The sequence below is a fragment of the Lepidothrix coronata genome, unplaced genomic scaffold (genome assembly GCF_001604755.1).
Source record: "Lepidothrix coronata isolate B3197 unplaced genomic scaffold, Lepidothrix_coronata-1.0 Scaffold219, whole genome shotgun sequence".
NCBI lineage: Eukaryota > Metazoa > Chordata > Aves > Passeriformes > Pipridae > Lepidothrix > Lepidothrix coronata.
The window spans coordinates 142,448-163,014 of NW_016690399.1; the positions used below are offsets into that span (position 1 = coordinate 142,448).

At 61.2% G+C, this 20,567-nt stretch overlaps 2 protein-coding genes across 2 annotated transcripts; one reads left to right on the forward strand and one right to left on the reverse strand.

Annotated features, from left to right (window-relative positions):
• The first annotated feature begins 7,045 nt into the window (after positions 1–7,045).
• On the forward strand, positions 7,046–14,504 carry TNFAIP8L1 (TNF alpha induced protein 8 like 1). The gene is made up of 2 exons (XM_017833703.1): positions 7,046–7,075; positions 12,993–14,504. Exon 2 carries the CDS (start codon positions 12,995–12,997, stop codon positions 13,553–13,555), a length of 561 nt encoding a protein of 186 aa, XP_017689192.1. The 5' UTR covers positions 7,046–7,075; positions 12,993–12,994; the 3' UTR covers positions 13,556–14,504.
• Positions 14,505–16,430: 1,926 nt separating this feature from the next.
• On the reverse strand, positions 16,431–20,545 carry MYDGF (myeloid derived growth factor). The gene is made up of 6 exons (XM_017833704.1): positions 20,203–20,545; positions 19,698–19,748; positions 18,761–18,822; positions 18,365–18,446; positions 17,700–17,772; positions 16,431–17,322 (listed from the first exon to the last, which is right to left on the reverse strand). The coding sequence occupies exons 3-6, from the start codon at positions 18,811–18,813 to the stop codon at positions 17,243–17,245; spliced, it is 288 nt and encodes a 95-aa protein (XP_017689193.1). The 5' UTR covers positions 18,814–18,822; positions 19,698–19,748; positions 20,203–20,545; the 3' UTR covers positions 16,431–17,242.
• Between the last annotated feature and the right edge of the window lie 22 nt (positions 20,546–20,567).

Consider the following 20,567-nt stretch of genomic DNA (forward strand, 5'->3'; position numbering starts at 1 on the left):
GCACACTTGGGCAGAGGAAGTGGGTGTGACACCCCAAAACCTCCCCTGCTGCCAGACCTGGGCACACTTGGGCAGAGGATCCGGGTGTGACACCCCAAAACCTCCCCTGCTGCCAGACCTGGGGACACTTGGGCAGGGCAGTGACACCCCAAAACCTCCCCTGCTGCCAGACCTGGGCACACTCGGGCAGGGACACGGTTGCCCGGTGATGCCACACACCCAGTGAGGCCACAAAAAGCTGCCACAGACGGGTCTCAGGGCTGGGCTGAGACCTGCACAACTCATCTCACCACCCCCGAGCCCTCCTGCCATCCTCGGGCCCCCGAGGCAGCGTTCCAAGGCGGGATTCGCCTCCGGATCAGCGGCTGCCACCAGCTCAGGGCTCGTCACCGCTTCCCTCAGCTGCCGCCGGCATTAACTTTGCCGGTAACATTGGTTTATCCCCTTGATCTTGACGGGAAACTGGGAAGCAAGGGAAGCATCCCCAGGGAGCCGCCGCCACACGCTCCGAGCTTTAATTAGGGCTGGGAAATCGCCGCCGACAGCCGCGCGGGGAGGCGAGCCCGGCGCTGGGAGGGATTAGGACCAAAATTAAATCTTCTGCACCAAAACGGTGAGCAAAATGCTCCGAGCCCAGCTCCGGGACCGGCACCGGGGTAGGGATTTGGGGAGCAAACCTGCGCGTCCCCCCTGCCCGCGGGGGGTCTCGGCAGATGGGCTGAGACAGGCGGGGAAATGTGGGATGGATCTGCGGGGGGAATGGCCCTGGAGTGGGCTCAGATGGGGATGGAGGAGCTGGTCCTCAGCCCCTTCCACCCGTCCCCGAGCCCGCAGGTCCCCCGGGACCCCCAGGCTGGGCTGGGGACAGTGGGGTCAAGGTCACACGAGAGGTCTGAGGTGCTCTCCTGGGGGGCACCATCCCCACAGGCGAGGGCAGGGGGATGCCCCAGGCAGGGCTGGTCCCCAGTGCCCTCCACCCTCCACGGCACAACCACCACGGCGACGGCTGGGGACACATGTGGCACTAGTGACATGCATGTCACCCCCACCGGCATGGCCCAGATGGTACGGAGGCAACACAGCAGACGGGTGCCCACCCACCAGCCGCCCGTCCCGCTGTGCCAGGGCGAATCCTGTGGTGACACCCACCACTTTTGGGGTGAAATCCCCTGGGGTTTGGGGTGAAATCCCCTGGGGTTTGGGATGAAATCCTGTGGGGTTTGGGTCACCAGTGTGCACGGTGGGTGAGGCCATCACCCGAGCCCCGGGGTGGATGCCATCCGTGCCTTTCCAGCGGCAGTGGGATGCCCTGGGGCAGCGTGGGGGTCCTGGCACAGCAGGTCCCAGAATGGTGGCACGTGACGGACCATGTCACGATCCCAGGCTCTGTCAGCACAAACCACCGGCTCCCAGCCAGGCCCAGGATTAACCAGCCGGCTCTGCTGCTAATTAATAATCCACTTGATTAAGAATTGTCAGTCAATATGTCACCAGCACAAGGACAGGCTCTGCAGCCATGAGCTGAGGACATCGTTCCATGGGACCATCCTCCTTCTCCTCCTCACCCCAGAGCTCCTGCACAGCCTGCCCAGACCCCTCTCTCTGTCCCCTCTAATTGCCACCAGCTGATGTCATGGATCAGCCTGATGATGTCAGCAGCATCCTGTCTGCCCACCCCATCCTTGCTGCCACCATCCAACAGCCCGGGGGTCCCTCTGCCCCACAAGGTGACACAATGACCCGCTCTGATGATGCCATTTGTCACTCAGGCTCCTGGTGATGTCACGGGCTCCCACGCTCTCCTCAGGCACCATCTGAGTGGGACATTTCTGGTTCCCACTCAATGACTTGGGCAGAATTTAGGCCATGAGGGATCTTTGGGGCACAGCAGGGCACCCCCAAAACATAGAGGGAAAGCCAGATGGATCCTTGGTGCTAAGAGAGCATCACCCCCACTGTCCCAGCAGTGGGGACATCAGGGACATCACATCCAGCCGGGCTGGGGACAGCAGGTTTGGGGGCTCCCCCTCCTCCTCCAGCTCCGTGCAGAGCGCAGGGGGGCACACGGGGGGCACGGTGCCCCCGGGGGCGGCTTTCTCAGATGGAGAGTGCAGCAGGGAGCGGTGACAGCATCCCCCTCGTCCCCTGCGAGCGAACACGGAGCAATTAGCTAATTGCAGCGGTGGGCGCCTGCCCCGGCCCCCCCTCGCTGCTGCCGAGCGGGCTCCGCAGCACTTTGTGCTTTAACCTACATTCCCTTTTGTCCCGGCCGGCGCGGCCGGAGCGCGCCCGGGGCCCTGCGTTCGACTCGGCCTGGAACGGCACAGCTCGGCCTGGCAGGGCCCCCCCTCCCAGCAGCCCCCAGCCCCAAATTAAGCAGCCGGGGCTCAGCTGAGCGCTGGGTAAGTGGGTCACGCTCAGGCAGTGACACGACACCACACGCGGTGTCCCCAGGACGGGGTTGGAGTTTTGCCTCCTCCCGGGGAGGGTAATCACAACAACTCCTTCCCCAGGGTGTCTCTCTCTCCCCCGGAGCATCCTGAGCATCCTCCTCCATCCCTTCCCGGGGGATGGGAGCGCTCGCAGCCTCTCGAGGAGCGGCACTGCCTGACGACAGTTTCGATCGAGCTTTAATTAACTCACGAGCCTCGGCGCTCGCTGTGAACAAACAGAGGCAGAAGGCGCCCGCTCCAGCTGTGGCACGGGGCCAGATGTGCGGTGGGGGTGCCCAGGAGGGTGGCAGGGGACTGCGCTGCTCAGGCATGTGGCCCTGGGGACCCACGAAACCCCCTTGCCCTGGGGGAGGACCGGGAGCAAAGAGGTTAAATCTCTGAGCTGGGGACCAGCCCCAGCGTCCCCCAGAGTGCGGTGACAGGCGATGTTGGGGTGTGTCCTGCTCCATCCTGGGGACACCCATCAGCACCCAGCCCCATCAACCTCCATCGGGCTGCACCCACCACCCCAAAGACGCCCCCACCCTGCGACCAAGCACCCTCGGTGTGACCCCTCCAGCTCAGTGGGTCCTGGGCCCCCATTTGCACCCCATCCCTGTGGGGCTGCACCTTTCCCTGGGTCTGGGACCCTGAGGAGCAGCAAATCCCTGGGGCACCTTGAATTATCAGTTCCCCATTATCACCCTGGGTCCTGCCTGCACTGGTGACACCGATGCCACAGGGATGCCACCAGGATTCTGGTGCCAGCGCCGAGTTTGGCCTGTTTTTTTTTCTCCTTGATGAAGCTGTTCGGGGAATCCCAGGATTCAGGAGCTGAGTGGCTGTGCCACAGCCACTGCCTGTCCCCGCGGCTTTAGAACGGTCCCATGGTCTCACCAGACACCCTCTGGGTGCTACCAGCACCCCTAAGTGACACCTCCACCCTCTGCCTTTCCTTCTACCCATAGCCAGCTAAAAATCCCGGAGCATCGCTGGGATAATCAGTCAGGAGAGCTGACCCTGCTCGCGGTTCTCTCCCGGAGCTGGTGCCTGCCAGGACGGATTTTTTTTCTTTCCTGGGATGAATTTTTCCGCCTCGGCTGCCAGCGGGGTGGCTCGGGGCTGGGGAAGGGGCCGAGGGAGCGCAGCCGGCGCCGGTGACGCGGCAAGAAGGGGCCATTGTGGCCGGGCACAGCTGTGCGGAGAGGGAAGGGAGCGGTGGGAATGCAAAATGCTGGAGAGGGAAGGGCTTGAGGGATTCACCGCCCCGCGACGGGGGTTTCCCCACCCCACACGTGCCCCGGTGACAATAGTGGCTTTATGGGCAGTGACGCCATCCCCTGCCCCAGGAGCTGCTGGGCTCTGGCATGTGCCATCCCCATGGGGACAGGTGGGTGCTGGGGACACCGCGTCCCCGTCCTGTCCCTCTGCACAGCCAAGCAGGGCGCTGGGGCGCTCCCTGGTCCCCTTGGAGCCGGGATGTGCCGGCAGCAACCGCCGCTCGATCCTGGTGGAGTAGGGTCCTTGAAGCGGTGTGACAAAGCGACACTGGGGATGGGGAGAAGGACAGGGAGCTGCTCCGTGCCCTTCCCAGCACCCCTCTGCGACCCGGCGGGCAGCAGATCCTGTTTCTCTCGCCGAGTTCTCCTGAATTATTCAGGCGCTGCCTCCCTGGGGACGCTCCCCGCCGGCCCCAGCGGAGCCCCCCGCACCCGGCCTGGGGGGAGCAGCCGCGACTGGTGTTACTGGTGGTGTGAGAGATATCCAGGCGGGATCTGCCGTGGGAGAGGGAACGGGATGAGCCGTGAGCCTCCCCGGGGACGGGCGATGCTCGGCGGGCGGGAGAGGAGCTGCTGCAAAGCCCCGTTTCGTTTCCCTGAAAGGAGAGGAGGGACGGGGGGAGAGGCCGCTCGGAGCTGGCCCAGATCCTGCTGCTTCTCTTTTTTATTCCCTGTTTTCATGCGGCGCCAGCTCCCATCCCCACTGATCCGCAGTGGCTGCTCCATCCACGTGGGCAGCATCCACGGATTTGGGGGGGCTCCCCCCGGTGTGACCCCAGCCCTGCAGGGACCCCAGGAGGGTTTGGGGTCCCACTTCAGGGCTGGAGTGAGGTGCAGAGCTGTGCAAGGCGTGGGAACATCCCTGAGATTGTCCCGGAGATGGGAATTGGGGTGCTGGGTGATGGGCACACGGGAGTGCCCTGGGGGCAGCAGGGTGCCCCCCACGTGCCCACCCTGTCACCCTCCACTGCACCTTCAGCTGCAGCCTGAGAGAGGTGAAAGAGCTGCAGGGTTGTCCCAGTGATGGAGATTTGGGATGGGGGTGCAGGACAGGATAGGAATGGGGACATGGGATGGGGCAGGAATGGGGACATGGGGTGGGATAGGAATGGGGGATGTGGGATGGGGAAGTGATGCTGACACAGGACAGGACAGCAGGGGGGACACAGGACCAGGCAGTGATGGGAACACAGGACCAGGCAGTGATGGGAACACAGGACCAGGCAGTGATGGGGACACAGGATCAAGCAATGGTGGGGACACAGAACCAGGCAGTGATGGGAACACAGGACCAGGCAGTGATGGGAACACAGGACCAGGCAGTGATGGGAACACAGGACCAGGCAGTGATGGGGACCAGCCCTGCCAAGAGGAACCCACCACGTTTTGCCAGCGCTTCTCGGGCTCTATTCACCACCTCCCCTGGATCCATCAGCATTTCCCTGAGCCCACCAGCCCATTCCACGCCATTCCTGGCTAATGGCCGGTTTCACACCTCTGCCAAGGGCCAGCGGGACCGGATGAGCCCAGAGGGTGATTTATGCCGGGCAGGTTGATGGCACAACTGTTCAGGAGAGCGAGAACAGCTGCTCCGGCTGTTCCGGCACAACGTGGGGTCGGGAGCAAATCCTTGGGGATAGCGGGAGTGGGGGTGATGCCCCGGGGGTGTTGGCACTGCCGTAGGGTGGGGCGGGGGCCAGCAGGGCTGGGGGGCTGGTGAGGACCTGGGGTTCGCTTCCCAGCCGCTGCGTGAGACCAAGATTCAAGTCAAGGCTCCCATTAATCCAGACTTTAATCCGCTCTAAATCCCACCTTTAATCTGTTTAATGCCACCTTTGGGGATTAGGATCGTGTGCCGTGGCTCTTTCCAACCGAGCCAGGAGGAGGAGGAGGAGGAGGAGGAGGAAGGGAGCTCGGAATGGGGGTGCAGACCTGGGCACGGCTCCGTGGGACTGTGGCATCGGGGGGGTCCCCAGCACCGGGATGAGTTGAGAGCCACGATCCCCCCGCCAAAACCCTCCTCCACACACAGAGCTCGGCCGGCAGCGGGGCAGCCCCGCCCCGTCCTCCCCCTTCCCAGGGCTGTTACATCCCCACGTCGGGCCCCCCAGGCGAGGGGGGACGTGCCAAGACCCCCGGGTACTGCCCTCGCTCAGCCCGGTCTACCAGCGCCCTCCTAAGCTGTTGCTCATAAGCGCCGTGGCACGGCGTCCCTGTTACCCACCCGCGTCCCCACCGCCCACCCGTGTCCTGTCACCCACCCGTGTCCCCACCACCCACCCGTGTCCCGTCACCCACCCATGTTCCCACCACTCAGTTGTGTCCCCACCACTCACCCGTGTCCTGTCACCCACCCGTGTCCTGCCACCCACCCATACCCACATCCCCCACCCGTGTCCCCATCACCCATTCAGGTCCCCATCACCCACTCATGTCCCATCACCCACCCATGTCCCGCCGCCCACCCGTGACCCGTCACCTACCCGTGTCCTCATCACCCACCCGTGTCCCCATCACCCACCCGTGCCCCGTTGCCCACCCGTGTTCCCTCATCCCCTCGCATGCCCATCACCCACCCGTGCCCACACCCCCCGTGTCCCCATCACCCGTGTCCCCGGGGGTCCCGTTCCCCCCCCGCCCCCGTTCTAACGGGACCGTCCCACGCGCGGGACCCGCGGGGGCGCGCCCGCCCCGGCCCCGCCCACACCCCCGTCTGCGCACGACCATTGGCTGCTTCGTAGCAAGCCCCGCGTCGCCATTGGCTGGCACCGCCCGCGGGACACGCCCCCCGCCCCCCTCCCGCCCCCGCCGCTCCCGGGACCGCGCGGGACTTGGAGCGACCGCGGGCGGGAGGGCCCGGGAACCGGGAATAGGGACCGGGAACAGGGAACAGGAACCGGGAATAGGGACCGGGAACCGGGAATAGGGACCGGGAACAGGGACCGGGAACCGGGAATAGGGCCCGGGAACCGGGAATAGGGACCGGGAACAGGGACCGGGAACCAGGCACCGGGAACCGGCACCGGCATCGGGCACCGGGATCCGAGAACCGGGGACAGGCACCGGGAATCGGCACCGGGAACTGGCAGCGGGAACCGGCATCGGGCATCGAAGACCGGGCACCGGACATCGACACAGGGCACCGGCACCTCCGCCGAGGACCGGGCACGGCTCCGGGCACCGGGCACTGGGATCGGATCTGGGAGCGGTCACCGGTACTGGCTGCGGGGCCCCGCCGGGCAGGGAGAGGCGCCGGGGGAAGCGGGACCCCCCGCCCGGCCCCGCCCCGGCCCCGCCCCGGCCCGGCCCGCCGGGGGCACCGGAGCTGCCCCGGTCCCGGCGCCGCGCTCCCCGAGCAGGCAGGTAAGGGCCGGCCGGGCTCTGCCGCCCACCGAGATCAGACCCCCTCCCCTGGCACCTCCCGGCACCTCCCGATATTCCCGGTTCCCTCCAGCCCCCCCGGTACCCCTGTTTCCCCCGGTCCGTGGGGGCGGGGGCTCCCGGTGCCGGCCCGTTTCGTGCTGTGTCCCCCCCTCCCCGGTGTCACCGGGCACCGACGCCCCCACCCAGCCCCCTTGGAGCCCCGAGGGTAAAGGAGGGTTTGGGAAGCCCCGAGGGGCGGGAGCTGCCGGGTGGGCAGAGCCCGGGGCCGTTCCCGGCAGCCCCGGGCCGTGCCTCGGTTTCCCCAGGTGGATAAAACACGGGGAAAGGGCGATTTCCCCCAAAATCCCATGGAAATCCGAGGGGGTTGGAAACACCACCGGGTCCGGTGGGTGCTGGTTAACGGGAGAAGGCACCGGAGCCCCTGTCACGGGGCCATCACAGACCCACGTGCGAGGGCAGGGCCGGGTGCCCCATGGCAGCACTTGGCTTCGGGCACTGCCAGTCCCTCCTCCCCTCCTGCGCTCCAGAGGATGAAATTCCTCCATTCCCGGCGAGACTAATCCCTTTGGAGAGGTCAGATCCCACCCAGAGCACGAGCTGGGTGAAAAACTTCCCAACTCTGACCCACCTCCCTCTGGAGCAGGGAAGGATCTGGGCCATAAACATTCTTTGCTGACCCCAAGCCCAGCACCGGATCCTGATTGTCCCGTGGAGTTTTCTTCCCTCCTGGAGCGACTCTGTCCTCCTGATCCCGGGGTAGGAAGCATGTGATGCCCCCCTGGCCCCCACCGTGGGCCGGACAGACGGAAGGATGGTGGTTTGCCCTCAGTTTCCCCTCTCCCACCCTCTGTTTTCTACTTCCCCATAAGTCCCCGTCTGCTCCGAGCGAAGGGGAAAGGAAGTTGCTGCCAGAGAGAGCAGCTTGATGGCAGCTGGAGAAAGAAAAGGAGGAAATGGAAGGCGAGACAGATGCTTCAAAATAACCCCCCCTTCCTCCTCCTCCTCTTCCTCCTCTCCATGAAATAAACCCCTTCCTCCTCCTCTTCCTCCCCATTCTTTCCATAAAATAACCCCCATTCCTCCTTCTTCTCTCCATAAAATAACCTCCATTCCTCCTCCTCTTCTTCCTCCCCATTCTCTCCATAAAATAACCCCCATTCCTCCTCCTTTTCCTCCTCCTTCTTCTCTCCATAAAATAACCCCCATTCCTCCTCCTCCTCCACCTCCTCCTCCTCTTCCTCCTCTTCCTCCTCTCCATACCGCAGCTACCTCCCCCTGGGGCACAGCAATCCCAGGGGAAATTCCTTGATACGCCACTTAGATCCTCAAATCAGCCCCCCAGGATCACCCCCCCCCCTCCCCCCGTGTGCCAGGATCCCATTCCCACGGGAAGCGCCGCCTGGATTCACCACCACCCACGCCCGGGGTTGGCATCGCCGGAGCCCCCTCGGATCGGCCGCCCGGCTCCTTGCACAGACACGTCGGAGCCGCCGGGGCGGATCAGCATTCCCAGGCAAAACCAAGAAAGCTTCTCCTCCTTCCCGTAGGTGCATCTATGCGGGAAGGAGACTTTGGGATGGAGGAGCTCAGCTCCCGGTGCCAGAAGTGTCAGGGGCAGTGATCAGTGATGGGATCGTGCCAAGCGCTCGGTACCAGTGTGGTGCTGGGCCGTGGCGATGCCCCCGCGGCATTCCCGGTCCTCGCTCCGGCCGAGGGTTCATCCCGGCCTTGCCAAGAGCTGAGTTTTGCCTCGGGAGAGGTGTTTACTCAGCGGCTTCCTCCCCGGCCTCACCCCGCTGGGCACACACGCGCCGGATCCGTGGGATCCGTGTGTCAGCCCGGCGGCCCCGGCTGCTCTTTGCACCCATGGCAACGTGCGAGGCGCGGCCTGAGCCCTCCCTCCTCCTCTCTCCCTCCTCCTCCTCCTCCTCCGCTCTCCCTCCACTCTCTCACTGCTCTCCCAGGAGCTGGAGGGGTCACGGATGGTGGGGACAGGCTGCTGGGGCTCTCCGGTTACTTCCCGGCGCTCCCCCCCTGTAATCCAGCGCGGCGGCGTTTAATTAATTAATAGGGGTTGGAGTGGGTGGAAAGCGATGCCGGGGGACGGAGCAGGATCCCATCCACCCCCTTGGCGTTTAGCCAAGGATTCAGGAGGAATGGGAATGCTGGGGTTGCAGAGCCAGGGGTGTTTTCCGAATCGGTGGGAGGAAACAGCCTGTGGGATGGAGGGAAAACCAGGGACATCTCCACTATTAAATGTTTATCCTGGTTGGGAACTGATGTTTCCGTGTTGGAGGGAACTTGTAGCAAGACACTACGATGAGTTCCTATGGCCCTGGTGAGGAGGAGGGGAAGAGGAAAAGGAGGAGGAGGAGAAGGCAGAAGTGCCTCTGCTCTGAGCTGGAGCTTTGCAGAGCCTCCCCCTCTGCGCTGCTCCATAAATTATTTAAGTGCTTTCCCTTTCCTGCATGAAATATTCACCTGCTGCCAAGGGAACTGGGGGAATTTGGGGGGGGGAGCCCGCTGGTGGGAACCAGGTGATGGGGACAGTCGGGGTGAAGGACTTTTGGGACTGGTAGAAATGATAATTGGGACGGTGTCACTGCTGGATTTGGCCCCTTTCCACAAAGGACCTCCAGCTGGTGCTCACTTGGCAGCTCTGCCGTGGCGAGTGCTGGTGCCACCGGTGCCAGGTGCCAGCAGGATGACGGGGTCTCGTGTTCCCCTCGAGCTTTAATTGATGCTTGTGCCCAAAATGGTGTGGGAGATGTTTTTTGGGGGTCCCTGGGGGGCGAGGTCGCAGCCAGGCGTCGGGTGAGGTGCTGCCGGTGCCGTCCCGCTGCGGTGAACACCAAACCGCCGGCGGAGGTGGCCACGGCACGAGTCCATCCCCAGGGGAGCACACCCGTCCCACGGCAGGGACACCCTCTGTGTCCTCTCATGGGACATCCCAACCTCCACACCACCGCTGAGGGCTGCAGAACTCCCCCCCCCCCAAACCTCCAAAATGGGTGGAAACCCCCCCAAAAAGGGCTGTGACTGTCCCCGAGGCCGCCGTGGGCACCGCGGCCCCGCCGCGCTCTTCCGGAGCTGGGAGGGGACTCGGTGACAGCAACACCCGGCTGCTCCTTTTCGGAAGAAGAAGCTGTTTTTTTGAGGGCGTTTTCATTAAAAATGAAGAAGGGGGTGGAGGGGGGGGGGGCAACCCAAGCCCTGAGCCGGGCTGGAAACTTCAGCGACAGGAAGGAAGCGAAGTGGGTTATTTCAGGCTCGTGTTTGCTCCTCGGGGCAAGACTTGCCTCTTCTGCGCGCCGAGAGCAGCCCCTCCGCGAACAATGGGGTCGCGGGGCCCTTCCCGGCAGGAAAACGGCTCGTTCCGGTGAAAATCTCCCTGTTGGTGCTGAGTCAGCAGGTCCCAGTGTGGTGTAGAGGGTGCCCCGCGAACCGTCCCGGTGCTGAGCGGGAGCCAACGGGAGGTGAGCTTGGGTCTGCTTGGGGTTTGCAGGGAGCGACCTGTGGAACAGCTCACGGGAGCTGGGTGCATTTTTGGGGTCCCTGTACCACTTTTGGGGTCCCTAGACCCCTCTGTGCCTCAGTTTCCCCCGGGATGCTCCTCGCCCCAGTTCCCAGCAGGAAAGGGCTGTGGGCGGCCGGGTGTTGTTTGCTGCAGGGAGCAGAGGGTTGATCCGTTATTCCACTTGGCATCTGGGAGCTGTGGGCAGCTCTCAGGAGATGGCACTTCCTATTTTCTGTGGGCTCTGTAGGTGGAGTTTGCTCTTGCCTTATGGCTGTGGTTGCCCAGTGTGGGAATTCCTATTTATCCAGGCACAGCTCCCGGCAGGGAGCCCGGGGCACCCCACAGCCATAAGGGAGGGGACTTTGGGGTGACAAAGCCCTGCTCCTTCTGGAGAGGGTGCCAAAGGAAGTCCCCTTAGAGCCAAGGGAGAGAAGATGGAGCCACGCTGCCTCTTCCCACCCTGCCTGTCCCTCCGGGCTCGGCTCCGGCGGCACCTCCGGGACTCAGCCTTGGCATTAAATGGGCCCGACCCGCCTGGGAGCTGCTGTCACACGACATCTGTGCCGTCATTTTTGTCTTGTCCAGTGCAGGAGCCTCAGCTCGAGGCTCCCGCTGGCACAAGTCGACGCTTTCCCCTTGAAGGAAGCGCTTCCAAAGCTCCGTGTTTTTCCTGAGGGCCGTAAATAACGCTGCAGGCGGCGGCTCACGCGGCGGCTCCGTCACTGCTCCCGTAATTCACGTCCCCGCAGAGCCTTGGCTGCCCTTGGGTTCAGGGAGCTGGAGGCTGGAAGATGCTCAGGGAGTCGGGGCCCATCACAGTTGTCCTTGCACAACTGGCTGGGTGAGCCTTGGCTCCACAGGGAGCTGGGGTTTGCTCCTGAGAGCCTGGTGTGTGCTCCAGGGTGGTAGGAGCAGGATTGGGGATCTCCAGAGGGGTCTGGGACTGGGTGGCAGCTTGGCCTAGGGGAGTCACAGAGCTTCCTGTGATGGGGACAGACTCAGTTCTGCACCAGAATCCCAGAATGGTTTGGGTTGGAGGGACCTTAAAGCCCATCCAGTTCCACCCCTGCCATGGGCAGGGACACCTTCCACTAGCCCAGGTTGCTCCAACCATGACCTTGGACAATTCTAGGGATGGGGCAGCCACAGCTTCTCTGGGCAACCTGTGCCAGGTCCTCCCCACCCTCCCAGGGAAGGATTTCTTCTTAATATCCAATCTAAACCTGCTCTCTATCCGTGGCCAATTTATCCCCATCCATCCTCACACCGGCAGCCTCCTTTAGCTGAAATATCTCCTCTCCCTTCCCAGGGGATGTATTTATAGCCTGAGCCCATCCCTTCCCGCTCTGCCAGGCTGTCCATGCCATGTGCAGCCTCTTGCATAAGCAGCCCCAGCTCTGCCCATCCATCCTGGCTCCGGAGCCGGTTGTTTTCCCGCTGTTCTCGCCTCCCGGTGATTTGTAGCTCTGCGGTTTCCCCGGGCCAAGGCGCCTCTCCAGGGTCGGCAGCTCCAGTTTTATTCCGTCACGGCGGCTTCGAGAGCCGCGATCTGCCCGAGGTGACGGATTTGGTCCCGCCGGGATGCGGGAGCTGGGCTGTAGGTGAGGGCTGTAGGTGAGGGCTGTAGGTGAGGGCCGTGTCTCGCTGAATTATTCACCTCCGTGCGACGCCGGAGGGAGCCGAGGCAGCGGCAGAACAAGTCCGAGCTCGTGTGGGTGGATCAGGGCAGTGCCAGGGAGAAGGGCTCCCACACAAATCAGCGGGTGCCGCAAACCGGCCGCGCCGCTCCGGCCCCGCCGAGCGCCGGGGTGGATGTGGGATGGATGTGGCACGAGGCCGCGGGGGTGACTCAGCTGTCACCTGGGCTGTCCCCGGCTCACCCCGCAGGAAGTGAGTCAGGGTTTAAGGAAGGAAAAATGTTGAAGGGATGGGGCAAGAGCCCTTCCTGCCTGGGGAGCGGGGCGGCACCGGGCGCAGGAGGGAGCTGGGGATGGAGGGTCACGGGCGGTGCTCAGGTAGGGACGCCTCGCTCGCTGTTGGCTCTCTGCAGGGGTTTGGGAGAGGGAAGGTGGGAACACCCCTCAGCTCATCCCACCATCCAAAGCCGGGGTGTGAGCCCAGCTCTCGTCTGCCCTGGCACCCAGCAGCTGCCTCGGTCTGGCTGTTGGCTGGAGGTGCTTTTTCTCCTGCCAAAAGGCTGCGTGGGAAGGTGAGGAATGATAGAGCCATGGAGTGGTTTGGGTTGGAAGGGACCTCAAAGCCCAAGCCTGTTCCACCCCCTGCCATGAGCAGGGACACCTCCCACTAGCCCAGCTTGCAGGTGATGTGGGGATGGACGCAGGGCGTGCTCTGACCCCCGTGTGCCTCTTGCCCTCACAGAGATGGACACCTTCAGCACCAAGAACCTGGCCCTGCAGGCCCAGAAGAAGCTCCTGAGCAAGATGGCCACCAAAACCATCGCCAACGTCTTCATCGACGACACCAGCAGCGAGATCCTGGACGAGCTGTACCGGGCCACCAAGGAGTACACCCACAACCGCAAGGAGGCCCAGAAGATCATCAAGAACCTCATCAAGATCGTGATGAAGCTGGGCGTGCTGTACCGCAACGGGCAGTTCAGCCCCGAGGAGCTGCTGGTGATGGAGCGGTTCCGCAAGAAGGTGCACACCTTGGCCATGACGGCCGTCAGCTTCCACCAGATAGACTTCACCTTCGACCGCAGGGTCATGTCGGGGGTGCTCCTGGAGTGCCGGGACCTGCTGCACCAGGCCGTGAACGGGCACCTGACGGCCAAGTCCCACTCCCGCATCAACCACGTCTTCAACCACTTTGCGGACTACGAGTTCCTGTCGGCGCTCTACGGGCCCTCCGAGCCCTACCGCACCCACCTGCAGAGGATCTGCGAGGGGGTCAACAAGATGCTGGAGGAGGACAACATCTGAAGGCTCTTGGCAGCCGGGCTCTGCCTCCTGGGAGGGTGGAGTGGGGCTGTTTGCCTGCTCTGAGCACCGCCAGGCTCGACGGCCCCTCCTCCTCCTCTGCAGTGCTCGCTCGTTTTCCCCTCGTTTCTACAGGAGACTGAACATCTGGACTTTTGCCCACCCCTTGCCCAGGGGCTTCGAAGCCCTCCCTGCGCTGGGCCGAGTCCTCTCTGGGGGATCCTGGGATTTTGGGCTCCTGCTCTGTACAGTTTGATTTCCTTTGCCCACCAAGTGTCCTTAGCTCTGAGTCCGAGGACTCTGAGCCTTGAACTCTGTCGTAACGCTCTGGGGGGAAAACCAAAGCAAAGCCTGGGGGTGCGTAACACCTCTGAAAGGGGTGTCTGAGCTGGTGGGATGTTGCTGGTTGTGAGACCCCCTTCCTGGAGGGTTGTGGGGCTCCGTGGTTTTCCTTCAGCAGCTCCATAACACCGTGGGAGCAAATCATGGTCCAGAGTGTTGCTGCCCAGGATGGGAAGGTGTGGGCTTTGCTCTCCTCAAAGACAAGTCCCTGAGAGGAGGAGGATCCCACCTCACCTGGACAAGGGAGCTGCTCCTTCCCTGCATCCCAGGTACCATCCGAGCCCCAGCTCCCCACCAGCCTCCCATGACTGTCACGGCTCCGACGCCGCCCTCGGTGGTTCTCCAAAGTTCTCCGTGGGATTTCATCCATTTTCCACTTTGTCTGAGTGATGGTTGTTCTTTTTTTAGCAAACTCTGTAGCCCTGATGAGTTATTTAAATAAACTCACCTGTTTGGCCTGGGAGCTCCGTGGGGTTGTTCCAGCAGTGGGTGACAGCGATGAAATGAGCCCTGGGGACAGCTGGGTTTGTCCTTTGGATGGTGGTGGCTCTCTGTGACCTGGGGTTTGTACTCCCTGGCTCCCTGGCTGGGCTGTCCCTGCTCCGTGGCACAGCAGCTCCTGGATTTTCATGGCCAGAGCTGAACCAGTGGAACAAACGGGGTGTTAAACCCAGCATAAAACAGCAGCAAAGGTCTGGGATCCTGGGGGGAGCAGAGAACTGGGGGTGTTCAGCCTGGAGAAGGATCCAGGGAGACCTTAGAGCCCCTTCCAGGGCCTAAAAGGGCTCCAAGAGAGCTGGAGAGGGACTTTGGACAAGAGACGGAGGGACAGGACACGGGGAATGGCTTCAAAGTGAAAGAGGGGAAATTTAGATGGGATATTGGGAAGGAATTCCTGGCTGTGAGGGTGGGGAGGCCCTGGCACAGGTTGGGCAGAGAAGCTGTGGCTGCCCCATCCCTGGAAGTGTCCAAGGCCAGGTCGGAGCAACCAGTGGAAGGTGTCCCTGCCCAAGGCAGGGGGTGGCACTGGGTGAGTTTTAAGGCCCCTCCAACCCAAACCATTCCAAGATTCTGTGCAATCCTGCACCCAGCAGACACCCACACGTGCTCCTCTGCATCCCCACATCCCCTGGCTGCTCAGCCAGGAGCCAAAAAGCACAACCCTGACAGCAGGAGGCCGTGGGTGACTCCGCAGAGTCGGATCCGGGCGCGTTGGAACTCTCGGAGCGGGGACGCGCCGGCTGCCACCGCTCCCAGCATGACAATCCCTGCTCTGAACACTGAAAACTGCCCTTTTAGCACACAAGGCACCACACAGTCCCAGCTGGCCTTATCTCCACGACCTTCTTGTGCCTCCTGTTCCATGGGATGTGTCCGGGCACGGGCAGCTGCCGGAGCTCAGAGCGGCTCCCGCTCGCCACTCCCTCCCCACCGCCCGCTCCAGGCACTGATAACTTTCAGCCTTAAAAGATTATAAATAAAGAGAAATCAAGCCCCCACCTCTGTCCTTTCACAGCCCTGGCTCCAGCAGTCACAGATAACTGCGTGGCACAGCTCGGGGTGGGGGTAAAGCACATTCACAGGACCCACCCGGGTGTTGGTACCAGGGGGAAGTGGCCTCTGAGAACAATTCCTGTGCCCCCTGAGCTGGTGGCAGCTGTCAGGTGTGTGCTGGAGAGGAGCCAGAGCTGGAAACCACAGGAAGACGTGGTGAGATGGGGCTGAGGGACATGCTGGCAGCCAGAAATGCTTTGCTGGTCTCTTCTCGAGGTGCATTTTGGTGCCAGCTCCTTGGTCACATGAGCCCCACTCGTGGCTGTTCCCTTTGTCCCCATGATTTCCTACACCCCAGGCCCACACTTAACCCCCCCAAACTCCTGGCACCAGCTTCTCTTCACATCCAGGTGTCTAAGCTGAGCCTTCTTCCCCACAGCAAACACCCACCTCACCCCCAAATCCTTCCCTTTTTGTCCCAGGGAAGCCCTGGAGAGCAGATTCTCTGCCAGAAGAACCATCTCACAGCCTTGGTTTCCCATCCCAACCCTGGGAAATGAGTCCCTTTGCTCTGGTTCCCTCCCAGTGACTGGTTTAAACAGCAGAAGGGTCAGAGACCTGCAAAATGCAGCTCAGAGCACAGGGGGGAGCACACTGGGGACACTCCTGGGCCCTGCAGGTCACCCACAGGTCCATAAAGTGACACACAGAGGAGAAAAATGCATTTCAGAACAGCCTGGAGAGCAGAGCTTGTAAAACTCCCAGTGCAAAGCACACCCAGACTGACAAAAAAACAGGGAACTGCCCCAAAAATGGGCAAAGCACCTACCAGTGCTCACAACCATCAAAAGGGATCAAAGGTGACAGTGCAAACTGACAACTGCAGCCTTGTTGTCACATGCTGGGGCTCTCTTTGGCTGGGCAGAACCCCCACAAACCCTCTGCAGCCCCCCAAAATTCCCGTGGGCTCCTCCTGGCCGAGCAAACCCTGAAGGTTCATCCAGCTGGGAAGGGCAGGAGTGAGAGAGCAGAGCAACCTCAGGCCAGAGCACACTGCTTCATTGCTTTATTTGTGCTGGATTTACACAGGAAAGGAATTGCACATTCCCTGTTATTACTCTGGATAAGAAAAAAAAAAAATCACTTTTCCTGTAGGTATAAAACAGTCCTGTGGTTGTGCTGAGACGTGGAAGTGCTGCTTGGATTGATTCCTGGTTGTGTCAGAATAAGCTGCTCTGCCTTCCCCCCCATCCAAGCCATCCCAACCCAGCTCTGGCAGGTCCAGGGCATCCACCCCAGGGATGATCTCTCCATAAAGAGTCTCAAGAGAGCTTTGGCCAACTCCATTCTCTCCTCCTCCCTAAGTGAATTATTTCCTCCTGCCACGCTGGTGGAGGGAGAAATCCCATCTCCCCTCCAGAGGCTACAGAGTTAACAACTTCCCTTCAGCAAACCCTGCTTAAATCCAGCCACTCACTTATCTTCCTGCACTGCTCTTCCCAGCAAGGGAGATAAGGAGCCCCCTGTGCCACATTCAGCAGATCAGCCAAGCAGGAGGAGGGCCCAGAATGGCTGCCTGTGGATCAGGAATCTCCAGGGAGGTTTCCAGCTGCAAAAGCACGTTGTTACTCTGACACAAGACAGAATTAAATGTGCCCTCTCACACCTCCAAGCCCCACTCGTGTCGGACCCCAGCACGTTTCAGTATTGAAAAACAGATAAGTTTGGCCAACCCCAAAAAGAAAAAAAACCAAAACCCCTCATTTAAACCAGGAATCCTCTGTTCCTGCCACGTCCTTCTGGCCAAAACTGCTGCCCAGGCTGCCCGAGGCTGCCCAGGGCTGGCCTCGGGGGTCACAGCTCGTCACGGGGTGTTTTTGCTACAATCATGAGCTTGGACAGTTCAAAACGGAACTTGCCTTCCCTGTGAGACACTGGAGAGAGAGAGAGAGAGAGAGAGAGAGAGAACAAGCACAGGATCAACAGATGGGAAAGCACGACCAAAACAGCCCAAAAAAAGCACAGAGGCACGAACAAAACAGCCCTGCTGGGTCCCTTCCAGGGTGGGGAAGGCAGCGAGTCTGGGCACTGAACTTCCTCCTCCTGCACGTGACAGGCTGGTGGGATAAACCCTCCTTCCTCCACCTCCCTGAGCTGGAATGGGAGCCCCACACCCCTGCTGCCAGTTCTCCAGAGCACTGTACCCCTGGCACTGTCCTCCCACACATTGTCACCTGTCAGTGTAGAGGATTTAAGCTTAAGCTGCCTCCCCCAGCACCCCCTTCCTCACACGGTTCTCTCGGTCACAGACCTGTTGTTTCGGTGACTTCAAACTCTTCCTGTTTTAAGGGGATGTCGTTCTGGGCACCCACAGCAGCCTGAGACTGAAACAGGAAGGAAGAAGGTGTGAGAGGGTTGAGGCAATCCAAGGAGTTGCAGCCTTCAAACCGAACAAACAGCAGCCACATTTTGGGGGAAACAAATAAATAATTAAAAAAAAAGAACGGATTTGTGAGCTGTGTGGAGCGAAAGAATTACGTCCACGAAGGAAATCTGCAGGAAAACCTCTGCCTGTTTTTCCATTTCCTATTAAAGCACAGACTGGTGTCCTTGGGGTGATGGAAAACCTCACCCCTAAAGGCTGGGAAATGGAAGAAGGAGCCAGACAAAACCACCCAGAGAGGTTTTATTTACTTTGCCACACGCGATTTGTTGAGGTGATCCAAGACTCCCGCTGTGCTGTGCCTTTTGGAGCCCCCCCCTTCCCAGCAAACCCATGGATTTGAGGGGGCAGAAACACAGTGGTGCAGAGGAGCCCACCTGCAGCCCCTCTCCTGCCTGCCACCAGTCTCTAATTCGGGACGTGCTGGAGCACATTTCATTGCACAGATGTCTAATAAATGTTTTCCGTGCCTAATTCATGTTTTATAGCAGCCTCCCACACTCCCTGCTTCCCAGGGATCAGCTGGGACTTACATAAGCCATGGCATACTCTATCTTGGCTCCTTTCACTTCAGCTTTAAACTGGGTAAAGAAGAGATAAGACTTCCCCTGGGGCCTGAAACGAGAAAGCAGAGCCTTTGTCAGCGGCAGAGAGGGTGGAGGTGCAGAGGAGTGAAGGATTCCCAGCTCCCTCCCTCCCTCCACAGCCACCTCTGGATCTCCTGCAGCTCCATCCAGCGCTGAGGGTGGGAGAGAGGGACACAGAATGTTTATAAACCAACGCTGGGTGAAGAGCCCAGCAGAGCCACAGCACCCCTCGGGAGAGGAAAACCCTCCCTGCTGGGAGGCAAATCCACCTGGGAAGCAGAATCCCTGTCCCACATCCCCCCTGCCTGGCTGCTGGTTTGGCTGAGGTTACACAGAACACACCTCCAGATGGAGCAGGAGAAGAGCCCGTTGTCCTCGCTGATCCCAACGTTCATCTGCCATTGCTGCAGAGGGAAAGGTCCAAACAGTCACTGGGGGGAAGAGCCTCGTGCTCCCTGCACGGCCCCGGGGCCACTGACCCCCCCTCCAGCTGCAGGATGAGCTCCAGCAGCCCTAAAATAACACAACAGTCCCTCAGGCACCGAGCTCAGGGCCTGGTGGCTCTCTGTCCTCTCCACAATCCCATCAGTGCTGTCACAGAAAAGAGTTTAAAAGTCCCATTTCCTTTTAGGTTAAAAAATGAGGACCTGGTTGAGACAGGGTTTGCTGATAACGAAGTACAAACAAAAAACCTTCCAGCCTCCCAAAGGAGGCAGGAGTTACTCCTGTGAGGTCCTTCCCACCAGCTGGGGTGTGAAAACGTCACTCCCAGTTCTCCAGAGACATCCAGCACGGAGATTTGTTAAGTCACAGGATCCCAGACTGGTTTGGGTTGGAAGGGATCTTAAATCTCATCCCATTCCACCCCCTGCCATGGGCAGGGACACCTCCCACTATCCCAGGTTGCTCCAACCTGGCCTGGGACACTTCCAGGGATCGGGCAGCCACAGCTGCTCTGGGCAACCTGTGCCAGGGTCTCCCCACCCTCCCAGGGAGGAATTCCTGCCCAGTATCCCATCTATCCCTGCCCTCTGGCAGTGGGAAGCCATTCCCTGTGTCCTGTCCCTCCAGGCCCTTGTCACAGCCTCCTTACAACACACAAAGGACACTTTGGCGCAGGGAGCAAATCCAACACGTTCCACACAGTGCTGGAAAAGGTGCTTCCCCCACCCTTCCCCACAGCTCCCTGTCCCTGGAATCAGCTCTTCCCAAAGGAAACCGGTTCCCTCCCTCCGTGCAGGGACTGGGACTGGGGAAGGGCAGGGTTTGCCCAGCTCACCTCGTTGGTCCCTCCCTGGGCCGAGTAGGTGAAGGTGCAGCTGTAATCCCCCTGCCAGGAGAGAGGGACGTGAGCTTAAGCAGGACCTTCTCTTCCACAGAATCAAGGAATTCTTTAGGTTGGAAAACACCTCCGAGACCATCGAGTCCAACCATTCCCCCAGCACTGCCAAGGCCACCACTAACCCAACGTCCCCAAGTGCCACATCCACCCAGCTCTTAAATCCCTCCAGGAGTGGGGACTCCACCACTGCCCTGGGCAGCTGTGCCAGGGCTGGACAGCCCTTCCCATGGAGAAATTTCCCTAATATCCAACTAAACCTCCCCTGGGCCGCTCCCTCTCGTCCGGGGTTTGGGGTGAGGACTCGTGTCCTGGGGGGCCCAGGGACCTGCAGCCCCTTCTCCTTGCTGAGCCTCCTCCCCATGGGGACTTTCTTTCTTTGAGACCCCCTTCCCTTGGCAACCCCTCCCTGCCCTTGGGATACTTCATCCCTTTGGAAACCCGCCCTTGGGGACCATTATCCATGGCAGGCTGCCTTCCCTGGGGACCTCCTCGCTGCAGAGACTGTCCCACCTTGGGGACTCATTTTACCTGGGGATCTCCTTCTGCTGGAGACCCCCACTTGGGGGGACCCCAAGTCCTTAGGGACCCCTGTTTCTGTGGGGGCTCCCTCCCTCCATAGGGGACCCCCCTTCTCCCTGGGCTCCTCCTGCCTTTGGAGCCCCCCTTGGGGACTCTTCTCTCCTTGAAGAACCCCCATCTTGGGGTCTCCCCTTCTCCTGGGCTCCCTCCGGCCATTGCACCCCCCGTTCGTGCCCCTTTCTCCCGGGGATCCCCCTGCCTTTGACGCACCTCCTTAAGGACTCTCTC

What these genes read in the sequence shown, in the direction of transcription:
- TNFAIP8L1 (XM_017833703.1), top strand. Translation starts at nt 12,995, where the DNA reads ATGGACACCTTCAGCACCAAGAACCTGGCCCTGCAGGCCCAGAAGAAG.
- MYDGF (XM_017833704.1), bottom strand. Translation starts at nt 18,813, where the DNA reads ATGAACGTTGGGATCAGCGAGGACAACGGGCTCTTCTCCTGCTCCATC. An exon ending in TAGAGTATGCCATGGCTTAT is followed by an intron (nt 17,773 to 18,364) that starts GTAAGTCCCAGC and finishes TTCCTGTTTCAG; the next exon opens with TCTCAGGCTGCTGTGGGTGC. An exon ending in TGAAGTCACCGAAACAACAG is followed by an intron (nt 17,323 to 17,699) that starts GTCTGTGACCGA and finishes CTCTCTCTCCAG; the next exon opens with TGTCTCACAGGGAAGGCAAG.